The 23,210-nt window shown below is 35.7% G+C and overlaps 2 protein-coding genes across 2 annotated transcripts in view; both read right to left on the bottom strand.

Annotated features, from left to right (window-relative positions):
• Nucleotides 1-13,198, bottom strand: part of LOC138694438 (sialin-like) — a 246,340-nt gene extending 233,142 nt beyond the window's left edge. The window contains exon 1 of the mRNA XM_069818147.1: nucleotides 13,180-13,198. The gene's annotated coding sequence lies outside the window, so the exon portion shown is untranslated. The remainder of the gene's footprint in view (nucleotides 1-13,179) is intronic.
• A 37-nt stretch (nucleotides 13,199-13,235) lies between these two features.
• The window catches only part of LOC138694437 (Golgi-associated PDZ and coiled-coil motif-containing protein-like), a 412,856-nt gene continuing 402,881 nt past the window's right edge, over nucleotides 13,236-23,210 (bottom strand). The window contains exon 9 of the mRNA XM_069818142.1: nucleotides 13,236-13,260. Coding sequence (XP_069674243.1) covers nucleotides 13,251-13,260 — 10 coding nt within the window. The 3' untranslated portion in view covers nucleotides 13,236-13,250. The remainder of the gene's footprint in view (nucleotides 13,261-23,210) is intronic.

Genomic DNA, 23,210 nt, shown 5'->3' with positions numbered 1-23,210 from the left:
ACATTATTAAGCGTTTGTTAACATCTCCATCATGAATTATTATTAATTATTAATTATAATTGTATAATTGTATTGTATAATTATTAATTTCAATTCAGGAATCCGCCCCTGAGCATGAGTTCTACTCTTTCAGGGGCGAGCTAAAGTTTCTCTGTATATTTTATAATTTATGTTACAATTATTAGCAATAATAATAAATAAATAAATAAATAAATAAATAAATAAATAAATAAATAAATAAATAAATAAATAAATAAATAAATAAATAAATAAATAAATAAATAAATAAATAAATAAATAAATAAATAAATGCCGTAAATAAATATTTTTGAAAGGCCCTGCTAAATAAATTCGGTAACTGAGCCGATAACATGGCTCGCTGTACATTGTACATTATTACAATAATAACAATAATAATCTCAATATCAATTTTTTCAAGGGTAATTTTACTCATAATCGCTGTAACCGAATGTCCTTCTCATCTGTCTTCAACCTCCAAGACACAAGGATCTGCAGCAGAAAGTGCTGCTGTCAGTAAACACCATAAATATAAACATCTTGCAGATAATTACATTTTTGTCCCTTTTGCGGTTGAAACGTTTGGATCATGGTGTAGTGAAGCCAAACCTCTCATCTCCACCATAGGCAGAAGTTTAGTGCAGCTTTCTGGGGACCCTCGAAGCAGTCAATATCTACGTCAGCGCATTGGTATCGCCATTCAGCGCGGTAATGCTACAAGTATTCTTGCATCCTTCCCCGAATCCTCTTATTTAGATGCAATTTTCTTCCTTCAATTATTCAATTTATTTGTATTTTATTATAGTATACATGTCAATGTGAATACAATTTATTTTAACCCTTAATTTGGCAAAGCTTCACTTCTCACACTAGTTTCAACAACAACTATTTTTAACAAAATAATCTGCCCTCAATGAGGGTGACCATAAAGATCCATAATAAAAGCACTACAGAAATAATTTAGAAAGACAGAAAGATTAAATACGGGAATTGTTTAGTAAAACATCCAGAGAAATGCAAACTCAAAAGAATCGTCAATGGCCAAAATATAAATGGTAATGCAATATTTGGATTGAATCCTTAAAAATATCCAATAAAATGTTTTGAATTTCAAAAAATCGGAGACCGAGTGCTTTTAAAATATTCCATGTGAACTTAGGAAGAGTGCCACGCGCACCAAACAAAAGACCAGAAACACTCCACTGACTAGTGGGAATGTTATATTTCTCACTTAGGTATGGGATGCAGGACTCATAAATGGACTTCTTCTCCTCATCAACGTGTTGTGCCTGCAGGGCATCCCTCTCAAACCAGATTGTAGGATCAAGAATGATTCCCTTAGATTGAGTCCTGTGGATGGCTACAATATCTGCTCTTCTGTTCGAATCTAAGGATGAAATGCAGTGGATCTCCTCGTGTACTTCCCATCCACGACGCTTGAGGACATCAGCAATACCGGTCCTGGCCTTATGGTGTCGATTGTTGCGCAGCAGCTCCGTTTTTCGACAGAATCCCAACACGTGACTAAGAGTTTCAGTCTCGTTGCAGCCAGGATGGCGACAACGGGTTGTGTTGAAACTTCTGCCGGGCACAGATCTAACCGCAGATAGATTGCTGGACATCTTAATTGCATTAATGTATTCTGAAATGGATCAATTTGTTTTTGATGACATCCAGGAATTTGCCTTGGGGCACTCAGAATACCGTTGCCCTTATGAGGTAATTTACACCATGATTCAAAACTTCTGTTCCGCAAGATCTCCCTCAATTGTCGACCTTTAGTGTTGGGAGCAATAGAAGACGTATTGATGTTTAGTCTACGTAGACTCAGTTGCTGTTCAATGTGCAGGTTCCTTACAAAGTTAAGATGCATATCATTAATATGGTGAAGACGATTACAGATGTTGTAATGTTGAATGCTGGCCTCCCACTCTGCACAAAGAATTCCCAAACCTCGGACTTTTTTACTTGCATATAACATTGAATTTGGCGTATCATCGGGCATCATCATAATTTCCTTCACAGCACTCCTAATAATTTTGTCAAGATCTCGTAAGAATGTATCAGATAACTGAGGTAATGGAGCACACTGCAGAGGGTAAATCAAACCTGGCCATATATATTCGTTTATGATTTTTAATTTTTGGTCTGATTTTAATCATTTTGTTTGGACGAGTCCATCCAAGTCTGAAGATAGTCTTGGTTTTATTGAAGGAGATTTTGTCTGTGAAATCTATTCCGAGATATCGGATATGCTCATTTTTATCACGCAATGAAGAAATAACGGAGCCTTGTAGAGAGATAATGCCATCTGCAAAGAGCTTGCCCTTTTGTAAAACTATTGCCTTGCTTTTAGCTGGATTTATGTGAAGACCAATTTCAGTTAAGCTACTTTCAGCTAAATCAACAAGAGATGTAGCATTTGCTTTAGTGCTACCAATTAAAGCAAGGTCATCAGCGAAGGCTAGCGCAGACAAATGAGGTAGTTGATCTGATAAAGAATAGCCATATTTAGTAGAAATGTCATAATCTGTCAGATTTTGCATCACATGATTGATTGCCAAATTAAATAATATGGGTGATAACGGAGAACCCTGTGCTACGCCACAATTTAACGCTATAGGTTTTGTTTTTTGAAAATTTGATTCAATTTGAATAGTATTGGCTGATAACGAAAAAGAAATTAAATTGTAGAGATTCCGTGGAATGCATGCATGCTTAAGGGCTCTTTTTATATGTTCATGTCCGATGGAGTCGAAGGCCTTAGATACATCAACAAATACGATAAACCTTGTCGCACCGTAAAGAAAACAACTATCGCAATGTCCATATTTTTAGGTGTTGTACAATATTATAGTATTGTGAAATTTTAATTTTCCTACCAACTTTTTTTCTATTGTTCTATTAAAATTATAGCTATTAACCTGTTGTATCCTTTAGGATACATTATCAATTTAAGGGTTAAGTAATTTTAAACCTCTTTTGATAGCCGTGCTTCTTTGAGTTAATTTATTAATTTCATTTGCTTTTCATCACTGTAGTATATGATTATGTCTCGTGACCAGAATATTGTAAGAAATGGAAATATAAAAATTGGAGATTCATCTTTTGAAGAGGTGGAAAAATTCAAATACCTGGGAGCAACAGTAATAAATATAAATTATACTCGGGAGGAAATGAGAAATGGGAATATGGGAAATGCCTGTTATTATTCGGTTGAGAAGCTTTTATCATCATCCAGTCTACTGTCAAAAAAATCTGAAAGTTAGAATTTATAAAACAGTTATATTACCGGTTGTTCTTTATGGTTGTGAAACTTGGACTCTCACTTTGAGAGAGGACATAGGTTAAGGGTGTCTGAGAATAAGGTGCTTCGAAAAATATTTGGGGCTAAGAGGGATGAAGTTACAGGAGAATAGACAAAGTTACACAACGCAGAACTGCACGCATTGTATTCTTCACCTGACATAATTAGGAACATTAAATCTAGACGTTTGAGATGGGCAGGGCATGTAGCACGTATGGGCGAATCTAGAACTGCATATAGAGTGTTAGTTGGGAGGCCGGAGGGAAAAAATTCCTTTGAGGAGGCCGAGACGTAGATGGGAAGATAATATTAAAATAGATTTGAGGGAGGTGGAATATGATGATAGAGACTGGATTAATCTTGCTCAGGATAGGGACCTATGGCGTGCTTATGTGATGGCGGCAGTGAACCTCCGGGTTCCTTAAAAGCCAGTAAGTAGTAGATTCATCACTATGATCGAATGCCCCCCAAAAAGTTATTTTAAGTTAGTTTAAACATCTTTTGATAGCAGTCCTCCTTTGAAATCATTTATTAATTTCATTTTGTATTCATCTACATAGCCATCACATAATTGGCTGAGAGACTATGGGACACTTGAAAAATAAAGTATATGAAACGAACCCCCACATACTAGAAGAATTTAAACCAATTATCGGGCGTGAAATTGACTTTATTTTGGAACATGAATTAATAGTTGTAAATGTACATTTCCTAAAATGATACCATTAATGTGTGGATGAAGGAGGACAACATTTCTAACATCCCATGTTACAAAGTATGCGATTATTTTCATTTGTAATTTTACTCAATTGTACATGGTAATTTTCATTGTGCATTGTATATTTGTACTAAATTGGCTACGGGGATAACATCGGTTGCTATCGCCGGCAGCCGTGCAGCGGGAGTTTTGCTTTAGATTTGCCGGGAACTGAGCTATCATCGGTTGCTATCGCCGGCCGCCGTGCAACGGGCGATTCGACAGCGAAAGGCACTGTATTTGGGCAACAAGCAGTTCAGTAACTCATAATATTTGTGACAACTGGACGAAATTTGCTCCGTTTATCCAAAGCGCAAAAGAGTTTATATCATGAATGTTGCTTTCTTTATAATCTATTATATCATATAGATTTATATTCAAGATTTCGTGGATACTCAAAGGGATAAATAATGGAATGGAATAGAATAGAATTTAAGTGAGGGGGGGCACGGATGGCCCAGCACTGCGACCTGTTGAGAACTATTGCGCTAACACTCGATATGGAATGAATTGCGTGCCATAGATCCCCTACGCGCACCAACCCAACCACAAGACTCCCTAGCGACCGGTCCCTACAGCCAACAGAAATCCATGTACCATTGCTGCTTCGGCAACTTCCCCCAAGGCCCTCCTGTCGGTCCGAGGCGAAACTCCTCCCCCGAGTAGGTCCGCCTCGGGTGCTCGTTGCAGAAGCCATCCAACGTCGTTTACCTACATTTCACGGAGGCCGGTCGAGAGAGCCAGCTGCTTCGGGAGGCCGCCTGTAGAGTGATCTGAAAAAAACCAGAAACGGGATGATGAGGAAAGGATAATGGGGGAGGAAAGGAAGTCGCGAAAATGAGTGGGGTTCCAATCGCCTGATAAAGTTACCTGATATTCATCCATAGGAGTGAGGGAAAAACCCCGAAAAAACCTCACCCAGGCAACTCGTCCTTACCGGGAATCGAACCCCGGACCGCTAGGTTCGAAGTTAGACTTGCTAAGGCTCAGCCACAACGGTGGACAAGGGATAAATAAATAAATAAATAAATAAATAAATAAATAAATAATAATAATAATAATAATCCGTATGCTAACGTATAAATCTATGAAGCTTTTGACAGGTCGCACTCATTTTGTCGAAAAGAATAATCTGATGTTACATTCATGAAAGTTGATAATCGGAACGATGAACGATATGATAATATGACAACACTGTTCAGTATTTAAAAAAGTCTTACCAGTATTGTTGGGGCTTCAAAAGTTTTAGTAAACATACTGTATCTCGTTTACTTTATGTCAATATGTCAAAGTTTCAGAAGAAACTTAAGGGTTCAGTACACCCATGCTCATTGATTACTACATGGAATTCTTACGTAATGAAAGAGGAATTTTTAAACCAGAGCAGTAATTATGGGTTGTCGTCTATGATGCTACTGAAGACAATCGCCGTAATGTCTTGGTCAAAGACTGATTTGACATATTTGCTCATATCGCATTCAAATCCATGTCGATTCCTTCTCGTGTTTGTCCACTGCATAATGTATGCGAAAAGAAATGAAAGGAGTGCAAGCTAACAGGAGGTCGGAAAGTGGGCAGTAAGGCTCTTTAAACACATTCAACGTAACTTAAGTAACATCACGTTCAACGTAATATAGCGTAACTTACTGTATGGAATAGAATGAAATTTCGAAAGAGGGCACTACGACCCAGCACTGCGACATTTCAAGATCTATTGCGCTAACCCTAAAGCTACGCGCATTCCCAAACCCACACAGGCTGACTATACTAAGGTTCGCTGTGTACCCGGGTTTCGAATAGACCCCTCGTCCCTAGGCCTGGACTGATGACGAAATGGAGAAATGTTGACTGAATGATGTAGATACCTTATTTGGGGAAACAGGAGAACCCGGGGAAAAACCCCAACTGCGGCCTTGTCCGTCACAAGTGTCACTATGAATTTTTCAATGCAAAATTCCAGGTCTGACCGGAATAGGCTGAAGGTCTCACCACATAGCCACTGCAGAAGTAACCTAGTGTAACATCTAAGTAACTGCAACCAGGATTGTGCCATTAAGAATAAAAAATATCCTATGTTACTTTGTGGCCAGCACTAAGAATTGTCTGCTACTGAGGAAATTTCAAGTGTTCTTTACTAAAATTGATGCTGTGATTACAGATATGCAATCAGATTTATCATAGCACGTCAGAGTTTTGAGTTATGGGACTGTAACTTTAATTCTAAATCTTATTATTCAGTACATACCTCTGCCGTAAAGTCAGGGATATAAATTGAGCTTAGTGTATATATTCTTTGTAAATTGTTATATTATATTTTAAATATATTTATAAGAAGATACACATTTACAATATGTAGTAAGACTAAAAACTATGTTAAAAATGCTTGAGACCTTTGCTTTTCCGCTTAAGTTAGCATGTGGTTGATCGCCGTAGGAACCAGCAGAAATCACCTATCATGCTGGGACCGTACTGACCCTGGTGCCTAGATTCAATCATTGATATGTCCTGATGGAACCTCTCACCATGTTCGTCACTTACAGCGCCAAGATTTGATGAAAAAAGTCAAGGTGTGAATGAAGAAAGTGCATTTTTAAAGACATGCGACAACCTAGATTCTGAAATGCTCTAAGCATGTTATATACCGGTACTAGCTCAGCATAATTATTATCAGCTCGATAATTTCCTAAAAACCTAGTTGACTCTAGTACAAATGTGTCCCAAGCTTCGAGTTCAAGAGCACACAGTTTTGACCTGAACGTAGTCTCACATATCATAATCAAAAATTAAAATTGTTATTATTTTTAAATTGTGACTTGATAGAAAAAACAGACTTCAGATCTGTAATCAGCACATTCAGATTAGGGTACGTACACTTGTTTTTATTCAGTAGCAAAATCACAATAAAATAAATACAATAGACCTAAATGTATTTAAAATGTAAGAATTAAAAATTAAAGATTTTATTATTTTAAAACTGTGACGTGATAGAAAAAAGCAGACTTCAGATCTGTAATTAGCACACCCAAATTAGGGTTGGTACACTTGTTTCTGTTCAGTAGCAAAATCACTTTAGACCAGTGTGCCCGCTGTCTGTGCTGTATTACAAACGAAACCGCTTTCCCCAACCGCAACATAACAATTCCAAGAAACCGCCACGTAATAAACTTCGCGGGGCTTTCCTTTGATATGAACTGTCGGTCTATAGCTCATCGTCACTCATTGACATCCCATGGCGACAATACTAAAACCCTTGGTCTAGCCGATAATAACTGCACGTGTTGCCTTTGCCTCTTGTTGTATTGTTTCAACTCGTAGACTCGTAGTCGTGTCGTATAATGTGGTAATGGACATAGCACTTCCTTTCTATGTTCCAGTATGTGCCATATTTTCACACTCACTAATTGATAACGCGATGCGTAAATGTTAATACGTGGCTGATAGCTGTATAAACAATCTTCAGATATTAATGATTCCTTGTTAAAAAAAATACAGTATAATACAATTAATGTTCAAAATATAATAGCCTATAATTAAAATTGTTATAATATTAATATACTAGCCGTACCCGTGGCCTCCGCTGCACCCGTTAGAAATAAATATAAAGTAATTACATAATTAAAATAGGACATTTGATCCAGGGAACATTCGTGTTTGTTAGAAGGATAAATAGTTTAATATGTTACTTAATTGAAATTGTATTTAAATAATTAAAATGCGATCATTTTGGTCCAGAGAGCACTAATTTGGTGCAATGACAATTCCTTTAACATCTTTATTTGTTATTACATGCAACCATAGTTTAATGAAGATTGACACATCATTTAGTTTTAATGTGTAAACTTTATATTACTTGCTATATGGTTCCAGTGAATTATGGTAATAACTCAATTTTAACCATTGTTTTCTACGTCTTCAGTAAATGGCGCTTGGCCCACTATGGTTCTGAACCCCTCAAATAACTTAAATAGTGATACAGCATAAACAGTGATATATAATTATATTTATTTCTTTCGAAAATGTAAGAATTCACGATCTGCTATGTACCATTGCCATGGAATGAATAAATGTGTTTTTTCTTCCTACTCAAAAATGTTATATTTTGCACATAGGAATTACTGCAGGACAACAACGCTACAATCTGAGGCGGCGGTGAAAATGTATTGTATTGTTATTTTAAAAGTCTATCAGTCCTACCAAATTTTGCATAGAATAAAACTTATCGGAAATCATTTTTAAAGGAACTTTTGTTATGTTAACATTTTTCACAAAAAAGCAATAATAAGCGAGATATTTCGATTTAATTCAGGCCACGTTAAATGAAGTATTTTGAATGCCATATACCCTAAAATCTAAATTACAACGAACTTAATTTATATTTCAATTTTCATCCAAATCCGTTCAGCCATTATCGCGTGAAAAGGTAACAAATATCCAGACAGACAGACATACAAACAAAAATGTCAAAAAACTGATTTTCGATGTCAGGATGAATAATTAAACATGTTAATACCAATTTATTTTTGGAAAAGCGAAAATTACCAGAAAATTTTCGGCTACATATTTATTATTATGTTATATTATATTATATTATATTATATTATATTATATTATATTATATTATATTATATTATATTATATTATATTATATTATATTATATTATATTATATTATATTATATAAAAAGTGCGTTGATAACGGATGTAGTCCGATAAAGTTTTTAATTTGTTGTGGGGGCTCTTGAATCTCAGAAGCAACAACTTTTAAAACAGCGCAACATAATCTGCTTGACTCATTACCCAATTTTTTTAATTGCATTTATTGTATATATATATAGTCTATTTTATGTATTTTAACACGATTGAATTCAGCATAGTTAAAATTTGAATTATAAAATAATGGATTGCTAAGCTAACGTACTATTACTGCATACTAAATCAATACTCTCTCGTTGTTCGTTAATTCTCTGAGATTAAAATAAGTGTGTACATAAATATTATTTTAAGAAATACAGAAAACGAATGTACAAAATAGCCTATCAAATTTTCTGTGCATAAGAAGCTATTTTAATCTTACCTGTCCTCGATTTACTCAGAAGTTACTGTAATAACATTATAGCATTATATCCATCTAGAGAAACTACACTTTCCAGTAGTGAAATAATAATTAATTATACAAATCGGTTAATTTAGCTTCCGATATTACTTCATACAAACACAGAAACATTCTCTCTAGGCTAGTTTAATAGCTTTCGATTGTTGCTGTCCAAGGCCCCTTTTTCGATTGTTGTTGTCCAAGGCCCCTTATAGACGAAGTCATTTGTTATTTCATTGCACCGTCTTAGATGGCGTTATTTTAATTTTAAAACTCATTTATCTCAATCAGTCCTATCAAAATTTTGTAAAGAATAAACCTTATGAGAAATCATTTGTAAAGAAACTTTTGTTATGTAACATTTTTTACAAAAATCAATAATAAGCGAGATATTTCGATTTATTTAATTCAGGCCCCCTTATAACCCACCTTTTAAATAAAGTATTTTGAATGCCATATAGCCTAAAATCTAAGTTACAACGAACTTAATTTATATTCCAATTTTCATATAAATCGGTTCAGCCATTATCGCGTGAAAAGGTAACAAACATCCAGACAGACATACAAACAAAAATGTCAAAAATGCGATTTTCGGTTTCAGGGTGGTTAATTATATATGTTAGGACCAATTATTTTTGTAAAATCGAAAATTACCAGAAAAAGTTCGGCTACAGATTTATTATTAGTATAGATGACAAAAAAAATCAGTTTTAAAACTGACAAAAACTGACTTTCAACGCTGCGTAAAAACGTAGTACGTAAATTACCTTGCCAACCCTGACTGCTACACAAAGTTATGTAGCTACTATCGATTTCAACGTAACTCGTTGTAATATCGACTTAAAGTATAACACATCGTAATATCAAGTTCATCACAACACAACTTATTGTAACATCGATGCAGCATAAATATAACTTAATGAAACACCGAGTTCAGTGTAACAACGTACGCAACTTGCAGTAACATCCAATTTAATATATTTGTAGCTAACTTACAATGGCGTCGAGTTCTGTGTACCTAACATGATGCAAATTACAGTAACCTAAAATCGACATAGCTGTGCATTGCAGTTCAAAGTAAAATTACGATAATTTGAGTTCAAAGTAAATTGCAGTAACGTTAAGTTCAATGTACAGTGCAATGACTTCGAGTTCAATGTAAAATTGCAGTAACGACAAGTTTAATATAAAGTGCAATGACGTCGAGTTCAATGTAAAATAGCAGTAACGTCGAGTTCAATGTAAAATTGCAGTAACGTCACGTCTAATGTAAAGTGCAATGACGTCGAGTTCAATGTAAAATAGCAGTAACGTCGAGTTCAATGTAAAATTGCAGTAACGTCAAATCTAATGTAAAGTGCAATGATGTCGAGTTCACTGTAAAATTGCAGTAATGTCGATTTGAATATAAATTATAGTAACGTCAATATCAGTGCAAATTACAGAAAAGTTGAGTCAACGTAAATTGCAGAAACTTAAAGACCAATGCAAATTACAGTAACAGAGTAAAATGGAAATTACAGTCGAGTTCCATGTAAATTGTAGTAACATTGAGTTCAACATAACTTACTATAATTTAAATAAAGTAATATCGAATTCAATATAAATTAATGAAATGGATATTAAAAAGTTCAATGTAACTTATTGTCACTTTAAGTGAGTTTAGAAGAACACAGCACAACAAAATAATATTTAATATAGAATTCAACGTAAACTGACGAATCTTAAAGAGCTCGAAGCCTAATTCATTTTAAATAAGGACAACGTGGATAAGCTTACTTATTCAATAAAAGTCACCGCCACTGAGTACAGTACTCGTATCTCCGCTTTCACCCAATTATGACAAATCACACGAACAGAGACATTTCAAGTAGAATCTGAGAGTAACTACTCGAGATTGAAATGGATCCAGGAGAGAAATAGTACATCCATAAAATGCGCGATAATATTTTCGAAAATTAAATTTTATTCCCCATTAACTAATAAGGAGTCGATCAAGTCGCTCACATTTCACAGAATTGGACCTGAATCTTAATCCAATCCCAGTAGCTGGTTATCAGAATTATATTTTTTGCGAGACTGAAAGATGGCAAGACAAACTTTACACAGAAAATGGAGATATTCAGAGAAAATTCGTCCTATATCAAAAAACCAAATTCACCTACGCGGGATGTAGAATCGAATCACTAAAACATCAGAAGATTATGCATCGATTGTTCGACTAGTGGCATGTCTCTCCATAAGAACTACGAAATAAAATTCACAATTCCTATATGCTTAAATTAATGAATTAGGGACTGGAATGGTATTAGGTAACATGAGTGAAGGAATCAGAATCAACGATTTAATGGCTGGCGCAAAAGATCAATTATTACAATAATTTATTATTCTCCGATAATTTTCAGCTGACTATGAGGATGTATAATATTATTATCAATAATATTTCGCTTAATCTGGTTTTAGCAACTACAAAACGAAGTCCATGCTATGAGCAGGAAAACATTAAGAATGTTAATTGTTTCAATTTCAACTGTTACCCGATCTGTTCACATCAACAACCTGTGTCTTAAATAATCAAACATAACAGGAACGCCAAGATTCAATCACTCATCAGCTAACATGGGTGGGTAATATGGTTACTTTGTCCCCGAATAAAATTCTAAATTGCCTATACAAAAAAAAAAAAAACTTTATACTTTAACAATAGACTAACAATATCAATGGTATAAAACTGGCAAATTCTGTAAATAATGGTATTCATAATATCTGCTTAAAATTGTCAGATTGGCAGCACATAACCAGATTTGTTCCATCATTCTCATCTGAAGAGGATGACACATGCATATTACTAATACTGAGTTACCTTTAAATTCAGTGCATGGATCTTTGGACAGTACGTGCTTTGCAAAACAGGCCTTATTTAGGTTTCGCCCCTTTCACCCACAATTATAATTTAACCGCTCTCCATAAAAAAACACACATAGATTAATACGTGGTTATTACAAAAAAACACTATAACAACATGTATCCCACCCTAACAAAACACAGTATGACAACATGTACCCGACTCTAACAAAACATAGCATAACATGTACCCTACCCTAACAAAATACAGTATAAGAACATGTACCCCACCCTAACAAATTGCAGTATAACAACATGTACCTCACCCTAACAAAAAACAGTATACCAAGATATACCTCACCCTAACAAAACACAGTATAACATCATGTACCTCACTCTAACAAAACACAGTATAACAACATGTACCTCACCCTAACAAAAAACAGTATAACAACATGTACCCTACTCTAACAAAACATAGTATAACAACATGTACCTCACCCTAACAAAAAACAGTATAACAACATGTACCCTACTCTAACAAAACACAGCATAACATGTACCCTATCCTAACAAAACACAGTAGCCTATAACATGTACCCCACCCTAACAAAACACAGCTAACAACACTCCGGTCCAATGCGTCAAACTGACGAACTTAGATGATGTGCACACCTTCGGAGTAACGGTTAGCGCGTCTGACAGCGAAACCAGGTGGCCCGGATTCGAATCCCGGTCTGGGCAAGTTACCTGGTTGAGATTTTCCTGTGGTTTTCCCTCAACCTAATATGAGCAAATCCTGGGTTACTATCGGTGCTGGACCCCGACTTATTTCACCGGCATTAACACCTTCATTCATTCAGACGCTAAATAACCTGAGATATTGACACAGTTTCGTAAAATAATCCACTAAGTAAAAAACTTAGATGACGATACACCTTGCATCCTAACAGTTAAACTCCTGCTGTAAAAACGCAGTCTTGGAACCAGCCTCGACTTATCATCCGGTACTTACTATCAGCAGAAAGCGATTATACCAAACACGACAATATTTTGACATTTAATCTAAAACGTGTGTTACCCACAATGCTTCAAAATGAATTAAATCTGAGTAGATTCACTACAAATTTACGGAACAAAAATAAATTTGAGACTGACTTACCCTTCACCACTTCAGCGAATTTCTTTTCTCGGAATCTGATCCTCATCCCCATGACTATCAGGTCCACCAGATCAGGGGACGCTGCACATAAGAGAGACGGTTGTTAATTTTCTTCATCACTCGTTAGTGTCACTAAACTTTACGTTTTTTATGACTCCGTATAAGTGCACGCAGTCAGAGTTTGTAGTTTTCTGCACCTCAGCACAACAATCTCCTAGAAGCCTGTCCATCACTGAGTGAATTCATACAGACAGTGGAGTTTTCTTTAAGAAACTCGTAGGATTGCGTGCATGCACGGAATATGAAACTTTAAGAGTTCGACGATTTTCAGCCATTTAGGAACAACATATATTATGTTGACATAGCATATGACGTAAACTTCACTTCAAATTGCACTACCACTGTCGCCATCTAACAACACATAGCTATTCACAAATAGCCTATGGCAATTGTTTACTTGTAACAGATTTTGTAATGAAACGAGAAATCTTCACTTTTTCGCTTTCTCATTATCTGAAATAGTGCGAGTAGCTACTGTCACACTCCAAACATTGGATTTCGTTAGGCCTACTTTTAGAGAAATCCACGTTGAAACAGCACCCATAATATCAAGAGGAGAGATACAGTAGGTATCTCTGCACACCATTTTTTTATTTATTCGTCTATTATTTCTTGAATTACTGCACAAATTCTCTTTACATTAAAGAATATCGTCCAGTTCGTTCGAAAAGTATGTAGTATTCTTAATTACATAAATAATGGTTTTGAAGCACTTAAATAAAAATTGTACCAAGTAGATATGACTTCTAAATCGTCTCTAAGGACTTCAGTTACTAAGAAAAAGTGTCAAGTAAAATATTACGAAACATATGTGGCAATAGTAAAAACAATATTTATTATTATTATTATTATTATTATTATTATTATTATTATTATTATTATTATTATTATTATTATTATTATTATTATTATTACAGGGTGGACCGCTCGAATGTACCTAATTTCAATTGTATGTGACTGGTGAACTGTTGAAGATAGAACCTTACGGTAACGTTTATATCAACGAGGTAGAAAGAGAGAGATATAGAGTGGCCATTGCGCCGCCATATTTGAAGAAAATTGAACGACCGTCCTCCATTAACTTAAGCGCCCAAAAAAAAGTGGGCGTGGCGATAAGTAACAATGCAATCGCCAGCTGTCAAAATTTCGTTTGCTTAAATCTGTTAAACTAAAGTGGAAAAAACTAGTATTTCATCAAATATGTGCTAGTAACTTAGTCTAAAATAAAGCTCTTATGTACGCTAAATTCAAAACACTTGAGCTATTCCTAGCAGGAAAGCTTAAAAGAATAACCTAAGCAAAATTATCATGTACGTATGACAAGAAGTCCTAGCAAATATACTGAAGAAAATGTTAATATTCCTAGGTACTTTTAAATGCGACCCGCAATATTGCCTATAAAATGAACGAGTATGATTCGGATGATTTTATTAAATTGTTTTCCCAGTCTCTACACGTTGCAAAACTTTATTATACCATAAGATATAGAATGAAAGTAGGCCCTAACTCTAACTGTAGTAAACAACCTTTACCTCCAAGCTTGTAACTTGGGTAAAACATGACCAAACACGCTTTCAGTTTTTTTTTTTTGTTACACTAGAGTATAATTATTGAAATGTAAACGTGAGGCCAACAGCCGGCTGATCTGTCTGAGCCTTTCAAGGGCTGTGGCACCACAGATTATTATTAGTGTATAATTGAACACCCACGTGCAATAATGGGATAAGTTCTCTTCTTAGTACCATGGGGTAAGTAGTTACGAAATATATTCATACTTACCCTATTATTGCATGTAGGTGCTCAATTATGTTCTTTCATGTCCTTCCAGTCAAAATACTAACAACAATACGGCCTACCACAGAGTTTTGCGTTATTTTGGATGCGAGTGTCAAAATACAATTTTAATATTTTATTGCTATTACTGGGTTTTAAACGGAATTGTAGCGGTTTTATCCGTATTTAGTTTAACTTTATTACTAGTGAACCATTTATTTGATTAATAGTTTGTCTTTGAAATAGGCCTACGTTTTATAAGCTACAGCACATCGTTTTCTTCTATAAGCAGTAAGGACACAAGGAGCAGAAATAAAGGATGCCGGTGTCGAAACACAAATTTAATGTAAGAGTAATGGGAACGGAGAAAAATTCTCTCCGGACAGAATAGTGTCAGATTAAGCTCCTAGAGCTCTATATAGTCTAGACATCGTATGATGACGCAGAATATCTGCATGGAAATATCATATGTACTTCGGCACATTAAAATAATATATATGATATGCGTAAATCATTTCGTGATTTAAGACGGCGCTTATTCCGTCGGATCCCGGCCAACTAGTCACTCATAACGAGTGCACCTCAGCACATGTGTGGACTTCGGTCCTACGTTCATAGACCTCTATGACGTAGTGCAGAGGGCGGCCAGTAGAGGGAACCCAAGAGTTGGAGCTTAATCTGAGACGATTCTGTCCGACGCAGGGGTGGTATCCGGTGTGGCTTAGTGGATAAAGCATCAGCACGTAGAGCTGAAAACCCGGGTTCAAATCCCGGCGCCGGAGAGAATTTTTCTCCGTTCCATTACTCTTACATCGTATGATGACACAGAATATCTGCATGAAAATATCATATGCACTTCGGCACGTTAAAATAATATATACAAATTTAATATTTTATTGCTATTTGTTTTTTCACTGGGTCTGAAACGGAATTGTAGTGGTTTTATCCGTATTTAGTTTAAGTAGGCCTATATTACTAGTGAACCATTTATTTGGTTTACCGTTTGTCTTCGAAATAGGCCTACTTTTTATAACCCTTAGTTGCCTGACGGTACTTAGAAGTACCGTGATTTATTTTGCATACTGGAAGACCTGGAAGAATAATAAACCGCCAGAAATTACGTGCAACCTGATAAATAAAATCCATCAAGGATACTGACAGTACTGTACATAGAAACACGACCTTTTTTAAAATAAAAAAATAAAATAAAATAAAAAATAAAAAAATAAAAAATTTCTGAAAAAATTACTGTATGTTTTGAATTCATATTCTAACAACATTCACTAAAGAAAACGGATTTATTTTAATTTTTTCTTATGTCCGGCAACAAAGGGATAAGCTACAGCTCATCGTCTTCTCTATAAGCAGGACGGACACAAGGAACAGAAATAAAAGATATTACATAATTTTGTTCATTAAGAAAGCACTCGACACTTAAAGATTTTTTCTTCAGAAAATATATTAATTACATATTAAATGTAAGAGAAAAACACTTTTCAATAATTACAAATATAATAATAAAAATAATACACTGCAGTTACTTACGCATTAGGTATATACAACAGAGAAACCTACACTTTTCCTTTAGAAAACAAAGATTTGTTAAATCAGTGGGTAAAAAGGGGTTAAATTGCATCCCTCGAAACACAGCTTCCTATGCTCTCCACATTCAGAAGACAAATATATGTACATGACAAGGAGTAGGAGGCAGTTGTTGACAAGGCAGTACAAACAATTGCTGGTTTTCTTGCATATTTACAGAACATGAACTCAAGATCCTTACCTACTAAACGTAAAGCTTATGATATAATAAAAACAATGTTAATTTCTTTTTTTTTTTCAATAAAATGCAATTCACCAAAACTACAGTAAATAATTTAGGGACTTGAACAATAGGTTGTGTGAAACTGGATCATAAATTATAAACAAGAGTTTTGATGGAGTACTGAAAGAACTTCTAGAAATTAACAGCTCGGAGAGACACCATTTGTCTCGTTTCATATTTATTATCCACTGTTTCAACAGTTTCTTTTTTGTTTTCAAAGGGAATCTGCAAGAAAAGAAAAATACTGTACACACCGCATGGTATGCCGGGCGTTGTTACACATTTATGCATGAAAAAAAAATGCTGCTAATTAACAAAACTATGGACTTAACTTCATAAAATTTACATGAAATATGATAAATCAATTGTCTTTTTCCTTTTGACATTGCAGTTATATGCAGCACACACAATAGGCATGTTTTTTCTTTGTTTTTTCGTGGTCCTTGCCTCCGTAAGCAGACGAATTTTTACAACGGTACAAGAGCGCTGTACAGGACAACATGGCCACTCTGTATGCTTCTCTTTCTAACTCGTTGGTTTATATGAAAGGAAAACTCAACAAGTTTCGAATCCTGTCGGTAAATGGTGACCAGATACGGTTTCTTTTCGTAGATTGTATCGATTGTCAATATGGCGACACCGCAGATGAAAGCGCAAATTGTGTTGTCGTATGCGGAGTTTAAATCAACTGTTAGAGTTGAAAGGGAGTATCGGCGAGTGTTTAATCATGATGCTCCAACTGCTAAAAGCATTAAGAAGTGTCACGATACATTTTTAGCTACAGGATCGGTGTTGAAGAAGCATGGTGGTGCTTGTAGAACATTCGACGAAATGCAAATGTTCAAGCCGCGTATGAGCGAAGCTCGCGGAAGTCATTAAGAAGAGCTTCGCGGGAACTTCAAGTACCAAAATCAACATTGCAACGAATTGTTCACAAACGTTTCAAACTGTACGCATACAAAGTGCAGTTTATGCAACCTCTGGAGCCGGATGATAAACCCAAACGAGTGGAATTCGCCAATATGATGCTAGACCGTCTCGGCGCTGATCCTGATTTTCTCTGGGGCTACGTCAAAGATAAAGTGTAGCCACCCTAGTCAGAGACCTTCGTGATCTTCGGGAGCGCATCATAGAGGCTATTGAGAGCATTCCAGAAGACATGGTCCAACGTGCTTGGCAAGAAATCGTTCATCGCCTCGATATTGTCACAGTGACAGCTGTAGCTCATGTAGAGATATGGTGATGTTCATATCGAAACGTGTTGAGTTTTCCTTTCATATAAACTTTACTGTAGGTTTCTATCTTCAACCGTTTACCAGTCACATACAATTGAAATTATGTACATTCGAGCGGTCCACCCTGTATCATTATTATTATTATATCTGTAGAGCTCGGGAAAGGTGGCACAAGTCAAAAATTTTAATTTTACAGGAGAAGGAAAAAACTGCCTTCACACCGGTTCATGTCGAATAGATGTTCCATAAGTTGTCAACAAACTAATAAAAAATTTTTGTGGAAATTGACTTATGCCACTTTTCTCAAGCATTGCAGATATTCAGGGGTGGTTCTGGGTTATTAGACGCCTGCGTGCTATAGAGGATTCCACGTTGAGAAAAAAGCATTGGTCTTATGGGCCCTGCTTGGTACACTAATGCTGCAAATGCCTCCGTTAGAAGAAAGTGAGGTATATAGTATCTTTGTTTCACTCTCTTCCTAACATGTACAATTTATCGCACAAAATAGGCACGTGAAGTTCAAATGATTGAAAAAAATTATTAATGCCATAATGATTTCTTACAAAAAATTCATAAGTACATTATATTTTCTATACATTACAATTAAACTTCGGACATTTAGGGCATAAACCAACTTTAAGATACCTGAACTAGGTTATAAAACAATAAAAAAATAGGCAATAAAATATAGTTTAAGCACCTAAAAATACAATTTTAGGCAGCTGGAAGTACGATTTTAGGCACCTAAATATTTTCTACCCGCCCAAATTACAATAACTATAACGATGCAAATAATTAGTGAGTATTAAATATCACGCTATACAGTGATAAAGACAGTAAAATATTATTGTGATTAGAAACTTCATTTTATTATGTCTTAAATTATGAATAATCAACTTATTATTAATGAAAACATTGGCCTCATTGCTCTGTATAGCTGCTGATACATGTCTCAGTATCACAAACTAATTAATTTCTTCAATTTTTTTTCTTATTAATACATTATTCATAAATGGCTATGCAGGACATCATGATCAATGAACATAATATAAGACTAAATTTTCTGTTGTGAGACTTTACCTTTTGTTAGTTTTGCTTTTATAAAATGCTTCTATGTTTCCACGCGACATTGTTCTTTTGTATTCCTACTGCCCGCTCAAGTGCTAAAAAAACCTATTACTTTCCGGGAATTTTTTATTCCTGCAACCAAACTATTATAATGTCTTTAAGCCAGAACTTTCTCCTTCATTCCTACAGTAAAAATACTTCGCCCGTGTCGGACTGATTAGCCTCCCTGTCTTCCAACGTAGCTGCCCGGGTTCGATTCCATCTGAGCCAGGAAGAAATCTGTGGTGAACAAAACGGGCACGCGGAGTTTTTCTCGGGGTATTCCCGTTTCAATACACCTCAACACCCTCATTCTAAGAGTCCCGAGTTAGTCCTCCAAAACAAATACAAAATGGCTGATAGTTGTACATAGAAAGAATTGATACTGTTTTTCAACTAGTTTTGTAGTCATTTTGGTAAGTTTTATTTATGTATTTTTACATACAAAGTGAGGTGATTCTGTCAAATAACCATGACTATTTACTGTTATAAGAGTACTACTTTTGAATATGTGGGTTGATAGGTGGAAATTAGTGTAATAAAATTGTCAGCAACGTTTGTGTCCCTAATTTTTACTTACGAAAGTTGGCAAGCCTAGGTATGGTGGCCAGTTCCTTTCCCCCTCCATTGCATACATTGCCGATTAGCTACATGTTATACTAATCAGACTTCAGATGCATACAAACAATAATTGTTCTTCCTCTGACACATGTCGTCAAGTGAGATGTACTGTCTGATAATAGATATACATATCAGCCAGAACCTCAATCAGAGGTAGAATTCACAGTAATAAGCAATAACAAACTAATAACTGTTCAGCATAGCCTACTTTAAGAATTCGAATAAGGAGGTCAAGTGTTAGATCGGTGCGCGTACAGGATCGGTGGGCACGCAACTCATCCCATATAGGGGAGTGTACAATAGACCTCAGGTCGTAGTGCGCGGGAAGTTCTCTCCCTCCCTCCCACCTAACAAAAAAAAAGTTCTAAACCAGTTACCGGCATGTTCCGTGCTCTGTGACGGCATACCACGGAGCCGCCACGCTCTTTGCTCTGCAATCTCTGCATACTGAGCACAGCGAGGAGAGAAGGTTCAACTGAACAGTGGTGGTACGGCGCCTATGCAATGACAGCGCGATCTATTCGTCTGAGGTAGTATGGGAACAGCACAATTACAATACATTTGTACGAAAACAAAACTGTACATCCGTGATAAATCAATGTAACAAAATATTTTGGTTTGTAATCAAATTTAATATACTTAAAATAATATGAAATTCATAATACAGCCAGCTGCAGAAGCGTTCGCATTATGTAAATGAGGCTCCGAAACTGCTATAAATATACAAATATAGATATAAATAATTTTAGCAGTACTACAACACTTTGCCTACTCGGAAACTTGAAAACAGTTCAAGTGTTTTTAACAGACATTTTCCTACACAATATACAGATTGAACTATCTAGGCCCTAACTTGGTGAGTAGTATGCAAAGTATATTTCAACTTTTGAAACACACCATCACTTTGTGTTACTATCGTGCCCAAGCTAAATGCTTTGTCGAGATCAAACTGTGTTATGGAGTATGGAGGAATGGCGAAGTGTTTGATTTGTGGCAAGCTGTTTCAGCATGTAAAGAAATTCAATATACAATGTCATTATTCTGTATGCCACACAAATGATTATGACAAATATGGGGGAAAATATCGACAAATACTAGTGCAGCAATTGAAAGATAAATTGTTAAGTGAAGCTAGAGAACACACTGTCAGTGAATCAATGGTAAGCTTAAGGCTTAAGATATAGGATTTCACTAGCCATTGCAAAGAACATGCGTTATTTTAATGGCGGGGAATTTGCCAAGAATGTTGCCATCATGACCGCAGAGTAGTTATTCCCTAGCAAAATACAGGAATGTGATTTCATCAATTTATCTCCAAGAACTGTCGTATCATTGCTGCACTGACGCCACTGCGTTGGTGCGTGTTAACAGTAATACGACTCAACTGCTCGCTCTTCCAAGCTCTTGAGGCCTGACTGGCTCTTACGTCATAACTGCAGCTTTTGTCGGCCACTGTTCTAAACCATTCCATCCCAACTCTGTGGCGCAGACATTTCTTTCGAAATAATTCAAACACTTGTTTTGTTGTCACTTACCCGACGAGTTTCAGTATGAGTGTATATTCAAAACATTGCCAAGAGTCGCACATCGATACCTTCTTAGGAGTATTTGGCGGACTTAGTTGAGTTCCACAACTTTTCTGTATAATTAGACATGACTTGTCATGACAAAGGACACACCAATACTCAACATTGACACTAAAGGTGCATGCACAGACGGAATCACTTTTCATGAATATGGACTGTGAATTCAAATATGTATGATTTTTTAATTAGAACTACGTTCTTTCCCGATTGTGTGGGTGAAGGGGTACGCATGGAGTTCCGGATGTCCTGTAAAGTGCAAAATTTCAAACAACAAATGCACGGAATCTATACTGTAAAAGTTACGATACGTTAATGATTTATTTGCAGTTGAATAACGGAGAGATGTCGCTTCTTAACAATATGTAAATCAAATGGATCAGATGAGTGAGGAGCGAGGAAGAGTGCGGCGAAAATGGCCGTCTTCAGCGATCTTCTTCTTCTTCTTCTTCTTCTTCTTCTTCTTCTTCTTCCTACCAAGGAAGGATGTGATCGCATTCCGAGATTAATGGAATTATTACTAGGAATAATAATAATAATAATAATAATAATAATAATAATAATAATAATAATAATATTTACTTACAAATGCTTTTAAGGAACCCGGAGGTTCATTGCCGCTCTAACATAAGCCCGCCATCGGCCCCTTTCCTGAACATGATTAATCCAGTCTCTACCATCATTTAATCCCATCTCCCTCAAATCTATTTTAATATTATCTTACCATCTACGTCTTGGCCTCCTCAAAGGTATTTTCCCTCAAGCTACCAACAAACACTCTATATGCATTTCCAGATTCACTAGTAGGCCTACGTGCTACACCCTACTAATCTCAAACGTATGGATTTAATGTTCATTATGTTAGGGGTTAGGTGAAGAATGCAATGCATGCAGTTCTGCGTTGTGTAACTTTCTCCATTCTCCTGTAACTTCATCTCTCTTATCCTCAAATATTTTTCTAAGCACCTTATTCCCGAACATCCTTAATCTCTGTTCCTCTCTCAAAGTGTGAGTCCAAGTTTCACAACCATATAGAACAACCGGTAATATAATTGTTTTATATTCTAACTTTCAAATTCAACTGTGAGATCGTAACAGACCATATGGCCTAATAGAAGCAGAAGGAAAAGAAGAAGAACAACAACAAGAAGAAAATAATCTAACTTTCAGATTTTTCGAGAGCAGACTGGATGATAAAAGCTTCTCAACCGAATAATAACAGATATTTCTCATATTTATTCTGCGTTTAATTTCCTCCTGAGTGTCATTTATATTTGAGCCGTTCAGAGCAGAATTGGTAAGTCAATTTTGACTTACACCACTTTTGCTCTGAACGGCTCAAATAAATAATATACAAAATACAATTCTAATTTCTCTTTGTTTTTTTCTCTCTCTCTCTCAATCTCTCTGTTCTTCGTATATACATTTACAGGCAAAATGCATATTAATTTAATTTAAATTTGTATAATAACGACCGAATCATTAGCCTAGTTTATATGAGCCGTTCAGAGCAAAAGTGGTGTAAGTCAAAATTGACTTACTAATTCTGCTCTGAACGGCTCATTTGCTTACTGTTGTTCCAAGGTACTTGAATTTTTCCACCTTTTCAAAGGATAAATTTCAATTGTTTATATTTCCATTTCGTACTGTTCCGGTCATGAGACATAATCATATTATACTTTGTTTTTTCGGGGTTAACTTTCAAACCTATTTCCTTACTTGCTTTAAGTAAAATTGTCGTGTTTTCCCTAGTCGTTTTTGAATTTTCTCGTAACATATTCACATCATCCGCATAAACAAGCAGCTGATGTAACTCGTTTAATTCGA

Source organism: Periplaneta americana, chromosome 2, assembly GCF_040183065.1.
Source record: "Periplaneta americana isolate PAMFEO1 chromosome 2, P.americana_PAMFEO1_priV1, whole genome shotgun sequence".
Taxonomy (NCBI): Eukaryota; Metazoa; Arthropoda; class Insecta; order Blattodea; family Blattidae; genus Periplaneta; species Periplaneta americana.
The sequence above is the reverse complement of the archived record's forward strand: the minus strand, read 5'-3'. Positions and strand labels throughout refer to the sequence as shown.